Source organism: Lithobates pipiens, unplaced genomic scaffold (genome assembly GCF_037356315.1).
Source record: "Lithobates pipiens isolate NorthernLeopardFrog02 unplaced genomic scaffold, aLitPip1_a1.2 Scaffold_10, whole genome shotgun sequence".
Taxonomy (NCBI): domain Eukaryota; kingdom Metazoa; phylum Chordata; class Amphibia; order Anura; family Ranidae; genus Lithobates; species Lithobates pipiens.
This window is the reverse complement of record NW_027507686.1, coordinates 231,663,585-231,681,082: the sequence shown is the minus strand read 5'-3', so window position 1 is coordinate 231,681,082 and position 17,498 is coordinate 231,663,585. Positions and strand designations below refer to the sequence as shown.

The 17,498-nt window shown below is 40.6% G+C and overlaps 1 protein-coding gene across 3 annotated transcripts in view; it reads left to right on the top strand.

The window, feature by feature from the left end:
* Positions 1-17,096, top strand: part of SLC1A2 (solute carrier family 1 member 2) — a 174,533-nt gene extending 157,437 nt beyond the window's left edge. For 2 of the 3 annotated variants that reach the window (XM_077462937.1, XM_077462926.1), the window contains exon 11: positions 16,303-17,096. In XM_077462937.1, coding sequence (XP_077319063.1) covers positions 16,303-16,371 — 69 coding nt within the window. In that variant the 3' untranslated portion in view covers positions 16,372-17,096. Of the gene's footprint in view, positions 1-3,312; positions 3,384-16,302 lie in introns of all 3 variants that reach the window. The other variant, XM_077462948.1, reaches the window with a different exon arrangement.
* Positions 17,097-17,498: the final 402 nt, after the last annotated feature.

The following is a 17,498-nucleotide window of genomic DNA, read 5'->3' as shown; positions in this document are numbered from 1 at the left end:
CCAGGTCTATCTGTCCCTCAGTATAATACCTCCCAGGTCAGTTTTTCCCCCAGTATAATCTCCCAGGTCAGTCTGTTCCTGCAGTATAATCCCCCCAGCGCCCCCCCATCAATATAATTAAAAGCACTGGAAGCTTTTTTTTATTATAGGTATTTATATACACCAACAATTTAGCCAGCACTTTACATACTGTACATTTACATCAGTCCTCGTCCTCAAGGAGCTTACAATCTAAGGTCCCCATCTCACATAAACACATACACATACTAGGGCGAATTTTGGGCAGGAGCCAGTTTATATGCCAGCTACCTATCTAACTTGTCCTGCCAAATTGCTAGCAAAAACGATTAAAACTTCTAGTTGTTGGTCTATAATCTCTCACAGACCAAAGTTGGTTACTCCAAAGGACTTTTGAAGCTTTAGAACAGGCTTTCTCAACTTTTTTAACATTGGGAAACCCTTGAAATAATTTTCAGGTGTCAGGGAGCTCCTGCTAATAATTTCTCTAGTTATGGCTCATGGTTTATTAGCATTAACAGTAAACCAGGATATAAGAATAAATGAAAAACAAAGGATTGTAGCATACCTGGCATACTTGACACCACGGACTGCTCCATACAACACAGTTGTTTTTACCAATAATAAAATTAAGCAAATACTTCATAATTGGCAGAAAAGAAATGCAGACAGTGAAAATTGTAGTGTCTCACATTGGTGGCCAGTGAGGAAGAACCCCCTTTACCTTGATGGTCACATTGGTCAGTGGCAAATGAGTGCCCTCTTACAGTGGGGGTAGGTGAAATGTTCCCTTACACTATGCTTTTTGTGGTCAGTTTAGTGCCCCACTACATTTGTGGTCACTGGAGAAGGACCTCCTTAGATCAATGGTCAACAGTAGAAGGACTCCCTTCTCATTGGCAATCATTGGGAAAAGGGTCCCTTTCACTGTTGGTCAGTGGTAAGAATGACCCCTACCTCCCTATTAAATACAGTAGCTAAAAACAATATTGGTGTGCTCATTGCTCAAAGAACCTCTAGCAACCTTTGAAGGAACCCAAGTGTTCTTGGAATCTTGGTTGAGAAAGGTTGCATTAAAACATTGCATGATGCCAAGCAAAAGAGGCAGTATGTGACAGGTGTGGACATTAATGCAGGTATTAGTAATTAGGTCCCTAAAGTGTAACTTAGTTTATATATTGCTATAATTATATTTAGCTAAAGCTGAGCTAGAATTATGTTTCAACACTTCTGCAATGCAAATGAAATGCATTGACTCGTGATGATAACCAGTGTCAAATTCGTCAACAATATTTTCATCTACGAAATTAACACTGGTACTGGGGATTTTAGTTGACTAAAATACGATTAAAACTAAAACAATTCAGATGACTAAAATATGCTTAAAACTAAAATGTTTTTTAGTCAAAAAACTATGACTAAAACTAAATCAAAAGGAACACTGGTCTTTTCTAAATCAGCAACACAATTCCATCCCCAGCCTATAATAGTAGCACATTAAAGTTTAAACATGTATTGGGCTACTGCACTACCACATAAGAATAAGTAGCGGCATCTACTAAGCTGCTGAAAGAAAAAAAAAATTAACAAAAAGGCTTTTCTTATTTATTTATATTTTGTATTTTGTCCTTAATATTTAATGTTGTATAATAAATTCAGGTATTATGTGCAATGGCATTACAACCAATTTTTATTTGTTTTATATATATATTTTGTTGCACTTCTGTGTGTCAAAAAGCAATATTTTTGTTTGTTTATGAAACTTGGTTTTGTTTATATATATATATATATATATATATATATATATATATATATATATATATATATATATATATATATAAAAACAAAACCAAGCCAAAAACAAAACCAAGTTTCATACATATATATATTAGCCAGTGTGATATATAATATAATTAATATTATATAAAATATATATATATATATATATATATATATATATATATATATATATATCTTTTTTTTATATAATATTAATTATATTATATATCACACCAGCTAATTCTGTGTCTGTAGTGCATATTCAAACCTTAATACCATCAATAATATATTATTAGATTTTTACTCCAGCAGTATATAATGAAGTGGGCAATTTTAGATGCTTTAATTATTAATTATTTAAATGCTTAAATAATGCATCACAATTTACCTAAACCTATTCGATTTTTGCTGACTAAAATGTACTGGAGATTTTAGTCAACTAAAATACGACTAACTAAACAATGAAAATGAAATGCATTGACTCGTGATGATAACCAATGTTCAATTCATCAACAATATTTTCATCCACGAAATTAACACTGGTACTGGAGATTTTAGTCGACTAAAATACGACTAAAACTAAAACAATTCAGATAACTCAAATACGACTAAAACTAAAATGGCATTTTAGTCAAAAGACTATGTTATTTTCAAAGTCAAACTTGTTAAAGACTATGTTATTTCAAAGTCAAACTTAGATTCAGTTTTAGTAACTGAATCTAAGTTTGACTTTGAAAATAACACTGGTCACCAGATATCATTCTCCAGCAGTCAGGGGGATTCTGATGGGTGCTAATCTCTGATCAATTGCCAATGCTTATAGCACATCATTGGCAATTAATGTGCTATGTCTTCCATGATACAAAGTAGCAATAGAGCAGTCCTAGGGGTGATAGCTCCTGGTGTATGTGTTCAAAGAATACCTCTGTCATTGAAACACTGTGCCTTTTTTGCTGATTGAGGGGTTTGTAGCCTATGAAATGGGGCACCTTGACACCAACTTCTCCAACAGCAAAGAGGTTATTGAGATGCCATATGTACATATACTGTATATAAATTGTATCAAATATACATAACTGAAGCGTTTCTTTGTGCATAGAGTTGGCCATTTTGTTCTATACAATACCAGCCTTCCATGCACTAGGTGCTCTTGGCTCTCGCCTAGTTAATTAAAAGGCTTTGTATTGGTTTACTTTACAAAATGGCCTCCATAGACGTGTCTAAGACTCTAGCAGCTGGCGTTGTCAGTCTGGCAGTGATGTATCTTACTATATTTGGGGTAGATTGGCTAACATTGCATGATTTATCTTTTGTAAATAATGCTTTTTTTTTTTTCCTATGTTCATCTTTTCATTGTAACTTTGTATCTTCCTTACTTTATGTTTTTTTTTTTCTCTCTTTTTTTGTAATGCATGCATGTCCCTGTCCATCCATTAAGGATTGGAGGGATGTTTTGTTTTGAAATGTTGGTGCAATTTGTCACTTTTCCATGTCCCAATGCTCTCACACATGCAGTCTTTCCATCGTGTCGAGTACCAGTCGTGTCTCTAAATGTTGTGTACACTACGAGGACCTTAGCATGTAAGGTAAGGAGCAGAACTCCTAATAGGGGTAGATGTAGTATACTAGTGTCTTTTTATAAGAGTGTAGCGAGAGGTTGGGTTTAAGTCTGGAACTCAATTATAGACAATTAATGCTACTTTTATAATGCTACTCCACTCCCTGTGACCACACAGCTTACCCTTCAATTTAAATCAGGTAAATTACATTATAGGTGCATCAAAAATGTGTTCAAAGACTTACAATTGGTTCCCTTTGGAAAGCAGCTACAGCCTAAATATAAAAGGCTGTCCCCTGCCAACATGCTGTGGAAGAAGACCCTTGCTCTTTGTTGGGGAGCAGTGATCTCTCTGCATAGATCGGATACAGCGAAAAAAAAAAAAAGGTAATGAAAAATCCCACTCTCACACTCAGGTGTTCCACAGCTCTATGACAATATCTTCCTTTTTTGCATCTAGTTCTTATGTGGCCTTTCCTATCCCTTTGGTCTTTAACAAGGATTGCAGAAAGCTGCTGCTCCTCCTCTATTTAGGGAAAGGCCTGAGGCATGCTGGTATGCTTAAGAAAGGGGCCATGCCCCCAAAATGCATTGGCAGGATTGATATTATTTCATGCCCACAATATTATTCATGATATTATTTCATGATATTATTTCATAACCACAAAATTAAATAGATAACAGAATTAAGTAAATTAAATAAATAAAAAAATAAAAACACTGTGATCAGTCATTTTAAATACCCATAAGCAGTGCTGGGACAAGATCATCCAGGGCCCAGGGCAAAGATGCAAAACTGCGCCCCCCTTTCCCTTAGGGTTAGGGTGCCCCCTACCCCTGCAATAAACCATTGCGCCAGGGGCAGTCGCCCCTCCTGCCCACCCCTTGTCCCGGCCCTGCTCATAAGGCTCCCATCAGTCAAAATTAATTTACTGAAAGTGACTCTTGTATAGCAACAGTTCATTCACAAGAAAGGAAAAAAGTTGTAGAAACACAATCCTTTATGGTAGTTCTGATCAGGACACCACAGTGATTCCACACAAAAATAGTAAGCAAGTGCCCATCAACGAGAAGGGAATGCACTTACCAAAGGGCAAAGCTAAAGAGGCTTTTAAATGTGAACCATCCGCATCCTTAACCATACGCCAGGAATCAGGGATCAACCTTGAACAGGACCTCTACAGCATCACTTAGATCTCCCAAAGTCAACACAAGTAGCAAAAAGATGTTTCACTAGACTTTACTGCTGTAGGTTGGCTAGCATCTGTTGTTCCACTAGCTGGTGTTCAGCTCTGTGCACTCTGCAGCTATGGCTGTCGCCACCCATCACCTGTTGCCTAATATATGATCCCTTCCTGCTGCTTCTCCTCTATTTAGGGAAATGCCCAAGGCATGCTGGTATGCTTAAGAAAGGGGGCCATGCCCCCAAGATGTGTTGTATCCTAGGCAATCCACCAAGCTCTTCTTGGATGAGTACTACTCGTCCGTTCTGCCGTCACCCCTCCTGCATTACAGTGATGGTGCGCCCAGGCTTCCTCTCTCCAGCACACCAGCAGCACTGCATAAGACAGCATAAGATCTTTAGAGAGAAAAAATCCAAAATCCCAGTCGGGTGTTTTCTAGAAGTCCACACGAACTCCTGGTTTGGCCGTCTAGGATTCTGCTGCATGATTGGCACAATGACAAGTACAGAGCGTGTGAGTGCTTTTTAGTAAAGGGGTTTATTTTTTATTCTTCTTTTTTACTCTTCTAGAGCTTTTGCTCCCTGCTGATTGGAGAGCTTTGGCTCGGACTCATCAGGGGGTGTGTCAGACCTCTACATAGAGACCGCTACTTCCACAAATTAGCAAGGTTTTTTTGCAGGAGACAGGTCTTTCTTTAGGCTGTGACTGCTTTCTAAGGCCCCTTTCACACAGGCGCCTCTCTGAAGCGGGATTCGCTTGCTCAGCAGGGGATCTCTCCGCTAATCCCCAATGAGCAGGCAGGTGACAGGTCCATGTCTGCTCCACTATCAGCCCATCAATTAGGGGCAGCCGGATGCCGCCCCGTCTCTCCACAACACCCCCTATATGAACAATGGATAGATTCATGCATAAGATAAATCTGTCCATGGCCACTGGGGCCACCCCCTAGTAATGCGTCCGGTCCCTTTCAGGACACCGGGTGAATGAATTACAGTGGCAGGGATGTTTTTTTTGGAAGCACCTAATTAGAGCCTTAGGCTCTAATAGGCTTCAAAATAGGGTGGGCTTGGAGCACAGAGAATTGCGCCATGAGCCCACCCAGGTGTTACAAAAGCGAATGAATATTCGCTGATGTAACACCGACCTCAATCCGGCCAATCAGAAGCAAGTCTGAGACCCATTTTCCGATTGGCTGAAAACAGAAGAGTCCCAATTGGCCACCGAGGAGGAGGGAAGAAAAAGAAGCCACCAATGCCCGTGGGCAGCAGGGGAAGGGAGAGCTGTCAGAGAGGAGCAAGGGAAGCGCCAGTGAAGAGCTGTATAGATAGGGTAAATGCACCTGATCCGCCCACCGACCGACTGCCGGGGGGAGGGGTACTGTTTGCCATCCCCCTAAAAATGACCGCTGTCCACCACTGTCCACTATGCAGACACAGCCTGCTCTCATCTATGGGGCATTTGGATGGAAACGGACCTCCTGTCCCTTTCTATCCGATCCGATTCGCCAGACGTGGACAGGATTGGATGGTGGCAGGTGGCAGTGGACATGTGTCTGCTGACATCCACTGCTTCATAGAAGAGACTGGAGGGTTCGATCGGGTCCGCCTGAAAAACTGACAGGTGGACCTGATCAGACAGCCCATGTGAAAGGGGCCTAAAGCAGACATTTACACCTTTTTTGTTTTAATGCACCTGGCATGTGTTTAGCTAATTTAAACTAAAGGTTCAATTTGGCTTAAATACACCTCGAATAGTAGCTGTATCGAAGGCTTATGTCGTAATATTTTTTCTCCAAAGGCATTTTATTGGAAATGCATATTAAAAATATAAAACAAAAGCCAGTCACATCCTATTTTATTGACTCTATAGCAGGGATATGGAATTAGCGGACCTCTAGCTGTTGCAGAACTACAAGTCCCATGAGGCATGATGGGACTTGTAGTTTTGCAACAGCTGGAGGTCCGCTAATTGCAGATCCCTGCTCTATAGGCTGAAGCTGCTTTTTACAGAGCCAAGCCTGGTCTTATAAAAGTCAATGGGGGTTGATTAACTAAAACTGAATAGTGCAAAATCTGGTGCAGCTCTGCATTTTAGCCAATCAGCTTCTAACTTCAACTTGTTCAATAAAGATTTGACAAAAAAAACAAAAAAAAAAACTGGAAGAGCTGCACCAGATTTGGCACTCTCCAGTTTTAGTAAATAACCCCCACTGTGTCAGGGAATTCCATTTATACAATTCAGTTTAATGTTCACATTCTAGCTCCAGATGCATTGTCCAGCATAGCACACAAGCCAGCCCAGTATATGCAAAGGATTGTGAACAATGCCTATGGGGTTGATTTACTAAAACCAGAAAAATCTGGTGCCGCTCTGCATAGAAACCAATCAGCTTCCAGTTTTTTTTTTGTCAAAGCTTAATTGAACAAGCTGATGTTAGAAGCTTATTGGCTACAATGCACAGCTGCACTAGATTTTGCACTCTCCAGTTTTAGTAAATCAACTCCACTGACTCAAATGCGCTCTGTTTCCAGTTGACTTTGCAGCATGTCAGATGGAACTTATTTATATCTTCTTTTTTCTTGCATGCTTTGAAATCTTTCTTTAAAAATTCAAGTTATAAAAAAAAGTGTGACCTGGACAGTGAAGTGCATTGAAGCACATTCAGTGCAACCTGTCCTAAGGGTCATTCTCCTAAAACTATTGGTCACTGGTAGGTGGACTTTTGGTGAGTTTAACCATTTGCTGCTCTGTCAAAGGTCCAATGAAAGAAAACCTCCTTTCCAAGATCCAAAGCTGAACTTTCACCCTTGGCTATAGCCGCAACGAGCCCTCTACTAGTATAAAATTGGTGTCATTTTGGCCCCTCCTGAATTCTTCCTGAAGGTGGTTGAAGAATCCAGTATGAGAGGGATGAGATTACGAATGAGTTGGGAACTTGCGTTCTTCCTTTTGGCCCCTGAGACACTAAACGAGACTGCATCTGATTGAACCTTGCTAAAAGCCTTTCAAAACTCAATCACCATTCCTACTTTCTACTTGCAACCACATGGCAGGGTTAAATTAAGACCTAAAATTCTTCTCTCCGGGAGCTAGCATGTGATGGATGATGCCACCTCAGGTGGCCACAGTAGAGTGGTTTGACTCTTAAAGGCCAGTTCTCCACTGCGAGAAAAGAACAGCAGGTACAAGGTCTCGACAAATGCTGTCTATTTTCTACGATAATACTGAACTCCTACAATTATTTTAAAATATTCTTAGCTCCAGCAGTTAAAAAGCTTTTTGGCTACTTATGCTTTGCTTACACCAATAATTATCTGCCATTAGATGACCAGAGAAGATAACTAGGGCCAGTGCACCCAGAAGGCATTTTTTATCCTGATCCCCTCTTGATTGACTAGGTCTTCATTTAAAATGCACAGATAAGCATGCAAATGCAGCAACCCCTATAAACCAATCAAAAGACATATTTCATTAATAAAATTCTTGACATCTGGTTAATATGGATAGCTACACACAATCTTTTGCTGCAGCCTATTAAAAAAAAAAAGGCTATATGATTTTTTTTTAATTCTTTATTATAGAATTTGCTAGTAGATACAACAAGGGTATAGCAGTAAAAGAAGAGGAAAGGGAATTCAAATGGCGGAGAGCAACAGATACAAGGCCATCTGATTTTAACATATTGGCAGATGGTGTTCTTGAAAATGGAGCTTCTTAAATATTTTAGCTAACATTCTGCCCTTCCATCCTAGAAAATATTTAAACTTTAGTTATTACATTTTCTATTGCCTTATGGTGGAAAGGGAGTGAATCTATATTATCGTTTTTAAAGTGAAACAATAAAAATGAAATATTCCTTTAAATATCATGCCTGAGGGGTCCCCTTAGTCTGCCTGTAAAGTAGCATCTCTTTCCCATGTTTATAACAGCAAAATTACATTTCTAAAGGAAAAAATTACTTTTAAAATAGCTTGCGGCTGTAATGAATTGTCGGATCCCAGCAATATACATAAAAAATCATTGAAAAAACAGTATGGGTTCATTATCAGGCCCTCAGGGTCTGGTATGGATATAAAGGGGAACTCCACGCCAAAATTTTGAAAAAAAAATGGCTTGGGGGTCTCCCCCCAAAATCCATACCAGATCCTTATCTGAGCATGCATCCTAGCAGGCCGCATGAAAAGGGGGGGGGGGGATGTTAGAGTCCCCCCTCCCCCGAACTGTACCAGGCCACATGCCCTCAACATAGGGAGGTTGCTTTGGGGTCCCCCCAAAGCATCTTGTCCCAGTGTTGAGGGGGACAAGGGCCTCATCCACACAACCCATGCCCGGTGGTTGTGGGGGTCTGTGGGTGGGGGCTTATCGGAATATGGAAGCAAGGGGGGCCCCAGATCCTGCCCCTCCCCCTATGTGAATGGGTAGGGGGTACTCTACCCATTCACCAAAAAAGTGTCAGAAAAGTAAAAACGACAGCAGACAGTTTTTGACAATTCCTTTGTTAAAAAAAAAAAGTATCCTGCAATGTAAATCCATCGTCAATCACGGCGCCGACGGTCCCGAGAAAATAAAACAAAAAAACTCTGCCTCCCGCTGACTGCAGCCTTTTCATAGTGACAGTTGTTATATAGCCAAGGGTGGGGCCACCCAGTGACGTAAACGGTGACCTGAAGGGCCTGGTATGGATTAAGGCGGGGAGGCAAACTATCTTCATCCACACACTATACATGGCCACTATGTAAGCAGCCTTATATAGTGTGGGGTGAGGACTTGGTCCCCCCGAGCCCTGATTGGCCAGAGGCACCCTGCCTTTGGCCAATTATGGCTCTCTCAGCAGAGCGCCCTGTGATTGGCCAAAGCATGTAGGTCTGGTGCATGCTTTGACCAATCATCATACAGCAATGCACTACGAACTCGCAGTGCAATATGGGGCATTCCGCAGCACTCTAATTTCCCGCGAACGCCCCATAATATTCGCTGTTCGGTGAACGGGCGTACACCCGATGTTCGAGTCGAACTTGCGTTCGATTCGAACATCAAGCTCATCCCTATTCCAGATGTACCAGTGTTTATGGGATTTATTTTTCTAAGATGATTGTATGTAAACCTATGAGTTTGTGTTAGTAATGCTAGATGCATATTCTTTTTGTACATTTGTATATAATCAATCTGACATGGTTACTGTTTCTATCAACACCTTATGTGTAACATAATAACGTGAACATTGGGCAATTCACAATTGGGGTGCTCTGCACATTGACTGTGCCTAGTTTAGAGAACATGATGTGTTAGAAGGTACATTTGTTCTGTAATGTTCATGAATTCTTCATCTCCAGCCATTGACGAAAAGCAGCTGTTATTTTTTAATACATTAAACTTATTTGCTAGATGCTTCTGCTTGTCTTGCTGTATCTCCTGGAGCTTGCTTGGGGCATGTGTGAATTTTGCTGTACTCTATTGCATGCCACCGATATCTCTGAATTCTTCCTGCTTGCCTCTCTGTCTGCATGGACTATACTAATCTTGCATCCTAATGCCTCTTACTAATAAAGAATATTTTTGTGGTTTATTGATGCTAGTGAGATAGCTAGCATACACTTCAGTTGCTTAACAATACCCACGGGCATAAAACAGCAATTTAAAAAATCTATTGCGACCAACTTATATTACAGAAGGGTTATGGTAAAAACGTAAATGAACACGCTGGCCCTGTGCTCTGGCGCTTTATGCCATATCAAGATGCTTCCATACCAAGGCCAAGGGCAAACATTGCATGGGTGGATGCCCATTCTGTCTTTTCAGTCCAACCAGCACAAAAATAACATACACATTTCAAATATAAAGAACAGCACTGCCTTTAGAAATCACCTACATGTGAGCAGATATGCCTAAGGCTGGGCAGAGCCCATGGGCACGGCTGTGAATGCTGTATAATGGTGGTTCCTGAAGAAGGGGCAGAGCCACCTGGGAGAGGCAGACTTATTGTTCTGCTCTAGTTCTGCTTTAATACCCGCCCCAGACTTTTTCTTCGGTGAAGGACTGACATCCTGCAATAGTGCAGGGCCCCATACAGCCTACCCACAGGGTCTCCCACCACCGTGGACACCCAGCTGAAAAGTAAAAAGGAAAAGTTGACAAGGGAAATCGTGACAATCAGGAAAACCGCATCCTATCTTTAACAGCTAGAATATGAAAACCATCTATATACTATTTATGCTACATGTTTCACGGACTTGGCCGCTTCTTCAGGAGATTTGTATGGTTAGATGGTATAGAGGAGTGATTGTCATACAACTAAGGAAATAAAGAAAATATGCATATTATTTAAGAATACTTTGTATAAATGTAACAAATAACATTTCATGCATATATGAACTGTTATTCGTTGTATTTATACAAAGTATTCTGTGCATAATATTTATATTTTCTTTATTTCCTTAGTTGTATCTTAGTCACTCCTACCATCTAACTATACAAAGCTCCTGAAGAAGTGGCCAAGTCCGCGAAACATGTAGAGTAACTAGTATATAGATGGTTTTGATATTCCAGCTGTTAAAGATAGGGTGCTATTTTCTTGATTGTCATGGTTTTTTTTAAATCTATTTTTGTAATATGAGCTATCGTATTCACTTCTGTAATAACATTTCTTGAATAATTTTATTCCTGACTGTCTAATATCACTTATACGGTACCATGAAAGTCCGAATCAGAGTCCTATGTTATAGGTTGATAAAGACTGTGAGGGTCCTTTGGTCAGGATGGAGAGTGAGGAATATTATCTGACTTTTTTCTCACTTGCGTTCTGATACGTGCATGAAAACATTTTTAGACATTTGCAAATTTTAGCAGAAAATACGAAGCATTAGTTCTGCACATTATATCACAATGCAAAAATATTCTTTAGCTATGTGATAGGAACATAGTGTGGAATAGAGCAAAATGCGTACTTAGCATTTACATGCTGCTTTTATAGAAATGGTTTATGAGCCGCTTAGAGGCAAAATTCCTCATCTTCACTTGAACAAGCTTTTTGTTCTTCTTTGCTAAATCTTTTCCTAATTGATGCTTTGCTCTCATTTCAGCATTAAAGGACTACTAAAGCTAAAGAGGACATAATCTCATATGAAAAAAATCATTAGCAGGAGGCAAAGGAAAATCAGCACAGGAAAACTGATGGGTTACCAGTAGAAACCAGATAAGCCGATAAGGCCAAGGGCAGTTCCCGTGCTCTGTCTTTCTCTGGGCTCTTCAACTATGAAATATTTAAATTTCTCCATACCATAATAATATGAAATAATTTAAATCAGGGTGGATAAAACGTAAAGCTAGATTGAAAAAAAAAAAAAAACACAGTTGAAATAGATATACAGTATGAGACCTGCTTTACCTGCCATAGGGTTTTTAATTCTGTTTAGCTAGGCTTTTGATCTAGACAGCCCTGCCAGACAGCATAGCTAGATCGTGACCTCACTTTTCTCCATTGCAGTTACAGTAAGTCATACACATTGTTCTCTGGCCTACTCCAACCTGCTGATTGGACAATAGAGAGCGGCAGCATATTGATGAGGTTTTCTCTCTCCCATCCTTTCTAAAGCAATATTTACGAAGATAGACCAGTGTTTCTCAACTCTAGTCCTCAAGACGCCCCAACATGTTTTTAGGCTTCCCATTATTTTGCACAGGTGATTTGATCAGTTTCACTGCCTTAGTAATTACCACAGCCGTTTCATCTGAGGGAAATCCTGACAACATGACCTGTTGGGGTGCCTTGAGGACTGGAGTTGAGAAACACTGAGATAGACTGAATGAATGGTGCAATGCAGAAGATTGATTAGCTCAGAGCATCATCACTCCCTCTCCGAGACTGAATGCTGCTCGGTATGAGATTACAGAAGGCTGTTGTAAAGCCAGATTTAGAAACATTTACTAGCTGCATTCTCAATACATGCAATTCTAACAGGCATTGTAAAGTGCTTGGGTAATCTTTAATTTCACTCTTTGGGGTTGATTTACTAAAGACAAATTAACTGTGCACTTTGCACTTGCAGTTTGCAAGAGCAGTTGCTCCAGAGTGTCGGTCTCCAAACTGTGACCTGAGGGCCAGATGCAGCCCTTTGATTGCCTTTATCCGGCCTTTGGGGCACTATTTCATCCACTGATACCAACAATTACTCCCAATGATACTAATTATGGGGTACAATTACTTCCAATGATACCAATGATGGGACACAATTTCTCCCAATGACACCAATGATGGGACATGATTCCTCTCAACCAACAATAAGCGTACAATGACATCAATGATGGGACACAATTCTTCCCAATTACACCAATGATGGGGCACAATTTCTCCCAATAACACCAATGATGGGACATGATTCCTCCCAACCTACAATAAAGGGTACAATCACATGAATGATGGGACACAATTCTTCCCAATTACACCAATGATTGGGCACAATTGCTCCCAATGACACTAATAATGGAACACAATTCCTCCCAATGACACTGATTATGGAACACAATTACTCCCAATGACACCAATGATGGGGGACAATTTCTCCCAATGACACCAAAAATTAGGCCAAATTCCTCCCATTGACACCAACAATGAGACCCAGTGACACCAATGATGGGACACAATTCCTCACAACCAACAATAAGGGTACAATGACACCAATGATGGGACACAACTCTTCCGAATTACACCATTGATGGGGTGCAAATTCTCCCAATGACACTAATAATGGGGCCCAATTACTCCAAGGATGGAACATAATTACTCCCAATGACACCAATGATGGGGAACAATTTCTCCCAATGACACTAAAAAGTAGGCCAAATTCCTCCCATTAACACTAACAATGAGGCCCAATGACAACTCTTCCGAATTACACCATTGATGGGGTGCAAATTCACCCAATGACACTAATAATGGGGCCCAATTACTCCAAGGATGGAACATAATTACTCCCAATGACACCAATGATGGGGAACAATTTCTCCCAATGACACTAAAAAGTAGGCCAAATTCCTCCCATTAACACTAACAATGAGGCCCAATGACACCAATGATAGGACATAATTCCTCCCACTGACACCACTCAGGGGCATTGTTTTTTTTACCAACTACCATCGGGACATGTTCTACTCCCAATTGCCACAGTCTGCCCCCCCCCCCCAGTCTGAAGTCTGAAGGACAGTACACTTTGTTTAGAAAGTTTGGAGACCCCTGCTCCAGAGCATAGTAAATGAGCAGGTGCTGTGCTGATTTCCATCATCCAATCATGTGCAAGCAAAAATGCTGTTTTTTTTTTTACCTGCATGTGATTGGATATTCTTTGCAAAAGTGTAGCTTTGCCTCATTTACTAAGCTCTGGAGCAACTGCACTTGCAGAATGCACAGTCTATTTGCCTTTAGTAAATCAACCCGTATGCCCCTGCAGCGTACTGATGGAGCCCCTCCTCCAACATGCTTATTTCAATTTAGACTTCCTAAAATTTGCAGTATAGGCACATCCTGGGTGGCCTAGCAGTGTCATGAGGGATGTGGACAGTGACATAATATGGTATAGCAATTCTATCTGTGCGGAGCTTGTATGTCCCCTCTATCTTTGGAAGGGATTGCTCCAGTTTCCACTCTTAAAAGAGAATTATGGCCAAAGCTCTTTTGTGGGTCACTGGAGTACACTTACTTGTGATCTCCTATGACCCAGAATCAGCTGACAGCAGGCTAAAGCCATTGTCATTCCCAGAATGGACCTGTGCGAAACACATCACCGAGAGGAATATTTACATACAAAGCTTCTAATATAGGCGCGTTGGTCCTTTAATGCATAAAAAAAAAACTGACACCTCCATATTGTGACAGTATCTGTTTTGTTTGGTCAAGAGATACTCAACCAACCGTGGCCTGATTTGCTAGGAAACCATGACATCATTGAAGCAACTTATTACCATGGCAGTTCTGATAGACCCCAGTCCCTAGCTAACCAGTATTGCACAAAATGGCCGCCTTCACAATATATGGTGAACAGTTCCTCTTTAAAGCTGAAGTTAGGTAATTAAAAAGCATTTTCTTTACAGCTTTAGTTATGTTACTTACCTGGAACAAAATATGTCCTACGATGTTCAGGTTGATAGATTATGTAGACTTCTTCACTGTAGGGTTGCCCTGTCCTATTTCTGTTGAATTCTGGTGGGGGTTAAGAGTTTTGGGCAGGGCTTTTGTTCTCAGAGGATGGGCACAGGAATCCCCCCCTTCTGTGTCACCCCTTGTCTCCGCCCCCTACCCACCTCCGAGCACCGTCACTTGCTTCCACCCCCTACCCACCTCCCAGTACCGCCCCTTTTAGAGAATACAGAACCAAGTACCATTTTGTGGTGCTAGGTAATTTTTATGGAATTTGTTAATGATAACAAGAAAGGCATGAAAATAAATCTTCTGCCGCCAGCAATAATAGACCCCTCAGAAACAATAGACCCCACCAGCAACAATAGATCTTCCTTAGCAACAACAGACCCCCCCCCCCAGCAAAAACAGACAACAATAGCCTCCCATAGCTCCATACCATCCCTGATTTTGAGGGAATGTCCCTGATTTGTTGCAATGTCCCTCTGTCCCTCATTCCCCCTCATTTGTCCCTCATTTTGGTCTGATCTATAGAGATGTATATAGAATGCACTTTTTATCTATCAAAAGTGTTTTCTAGCACTAAACCTTTTATCTGATTTCTAATTGCTGCATTTGTAAATTCCAAAAGCCAATATAAAGAATGATAGTGGTACAAAAAACACTTGTGGGTTTAATCTTGTTATTTTTGAACAATTCTCCTTTAAGGGGGCGTGGCAAGGGGTGTGCCTGCATACTTTTGCTGATAGGTGTCCCTCATTCCCATCTCAAAAAGCTGGGAGGTATGCCCCCCCCCCCCCCCAACCAACAGATCCACCACACCTCACTATCAGTGCTCTGCGCCCCGAGCCAATTAAAACTTACGGCCCTAATTACGTGCTTCACAGAAAGAAAACCCGCCATAGAGCTCTATGCGTCCGGTGCCCTGCATGGAGCTTAGGGGCTGGGTACATAAAGATTAGGGGGGCGGTGCCCCTGCTTTCCTTATGGATGGGTTGCCGCTGCCATAACAATAGATCCCCCAGCAAAAATAGAAACTCCCAGCTACAACAGAAACCCCCAGTAACAACTGACCCCCCAAACCAAAATATCCCCCAGCAACAATAGAACCTAACAGAAACAATAGTTCCCCAGAAGACAGTATTAATAGACACTTCCCTCAACAATAGATCGCTCCTATCAACAACTGCCCCCAAGCAACATAGAATACCCCCAAGCAACAATAGATCCCCTCACCGGCAGCAATAGACCTACTCAGCAACAATAGATCCCCCAGCAACAATAGATCCCATAGCACCTTTTGGCATTACATACATCAAGTGCCGGAGGTGCTGCGTTCCCCTGTGTTCCCACTGAAAAAAAGCCCTGCAGGTAAGTAATGTAAAAAAAAAACGCAGTAGAGAAAAAAATGTTTTGTAGCCACACTTCAGCTTTAACACTAAATTCTAGATTTTCTTCTCTTGCCGTGCTTTCAGCGCTAGTTAATAAAAAATACTATCTCAAGTACAATACGATTCTCTAACACACACGAGGGGGACCTATGAGGACCAATAGAACAATCACATTACACTTTAGGTAGTGAAGGACCTATGTTGTCTTCTTTTAAACCAGACCATAACACTGATTGTTTTCAGGTAACACTGGCAAACAACGGCAAAACGGCAGACTTCAACGCTGTTGTGGAGGAGACCCAGGAAGCGTAAGAGTCCGGAAAGCCCACCGCTGCAGCCTGTCTTCTCGAAGAGAGTCAACTTACAGTATGACATGACTATCTCATAACTACCATTACCCCACAATAATCTCTACTGCCACAGCACAGAAATACCTTCTTCGGGGCCTCCGTGTTTTCGCAATATGCAAAAGGGGAATATCAGATCAACGATCAATATGGGGTGTCGAGAATGTATGAGTGAGCTCGCACCTCATTGTATGGACTCAGGTAACAAAAGAAAAAAAAAGAAAAAAAATTACAAAAACCTGCAGCCTTGTCGAGGGTTCTGTCTGCAGAACAGTGTTCACTACATTCCGTTCAATGGTTGATCCCCTACCAATGTCAGGATCTACATTCCTTCTTCATAGTATTACATAGTTCTTGTTACTCAGTGACCAGTATGTTTACACAGTGCGCACTACTGAGCTAGTGTATCTGCATATTACGTCTTATGTCATGTTTCTCAATATTTCCAAATCATTATGTTCCGTTCTAACTTAGCAAAGTCTTCTCATAACTAACCAATAAGACCAATATTTCCTCAGGGCCATGCCCATTTTTAGCAAGCTCAGCCCCCTAGGGGCTCAAACAATTAGGCTGTCTTGTGAAAATAGGGACTTCATATCTCAATAGGGAGCTCTATGTGTACTATAGAATAGCAAATTATTCCTTACTGGACAGTCTTCCTGGTGCACTATAAAACATTTACAATTTTAATATTTTTTATTTATTTCGTTTATCTTAATATATATTTATATATAGACAGCGATTATCATCCATTTTTAGACACTGCCTAAAGAGTGCTACCTTAGCTGCCTAAATATTAATACAGATTTGTATATACGTATGATCCATACCTATAATTTATTTATAATCAAATCAATATTATATTTTATTTCTATTTATTTATATTACGCTATTTAAAGTAATATTTTAGTTCTTTTTGGGTATTAGCATCACTTATTCAAAACAAAATGTTTAAATCTGCTTGTGTTTTCCGATATTTAAAACTTCCTAGAAAAGGTTTACAGTTCTCATGGTTACTGAAGCACATTTGTTGAAGGTAAAGGGCCTTTGTTCAATGAGAAAATGTTATTCTTAAAGTGGAAGTAGATTGTG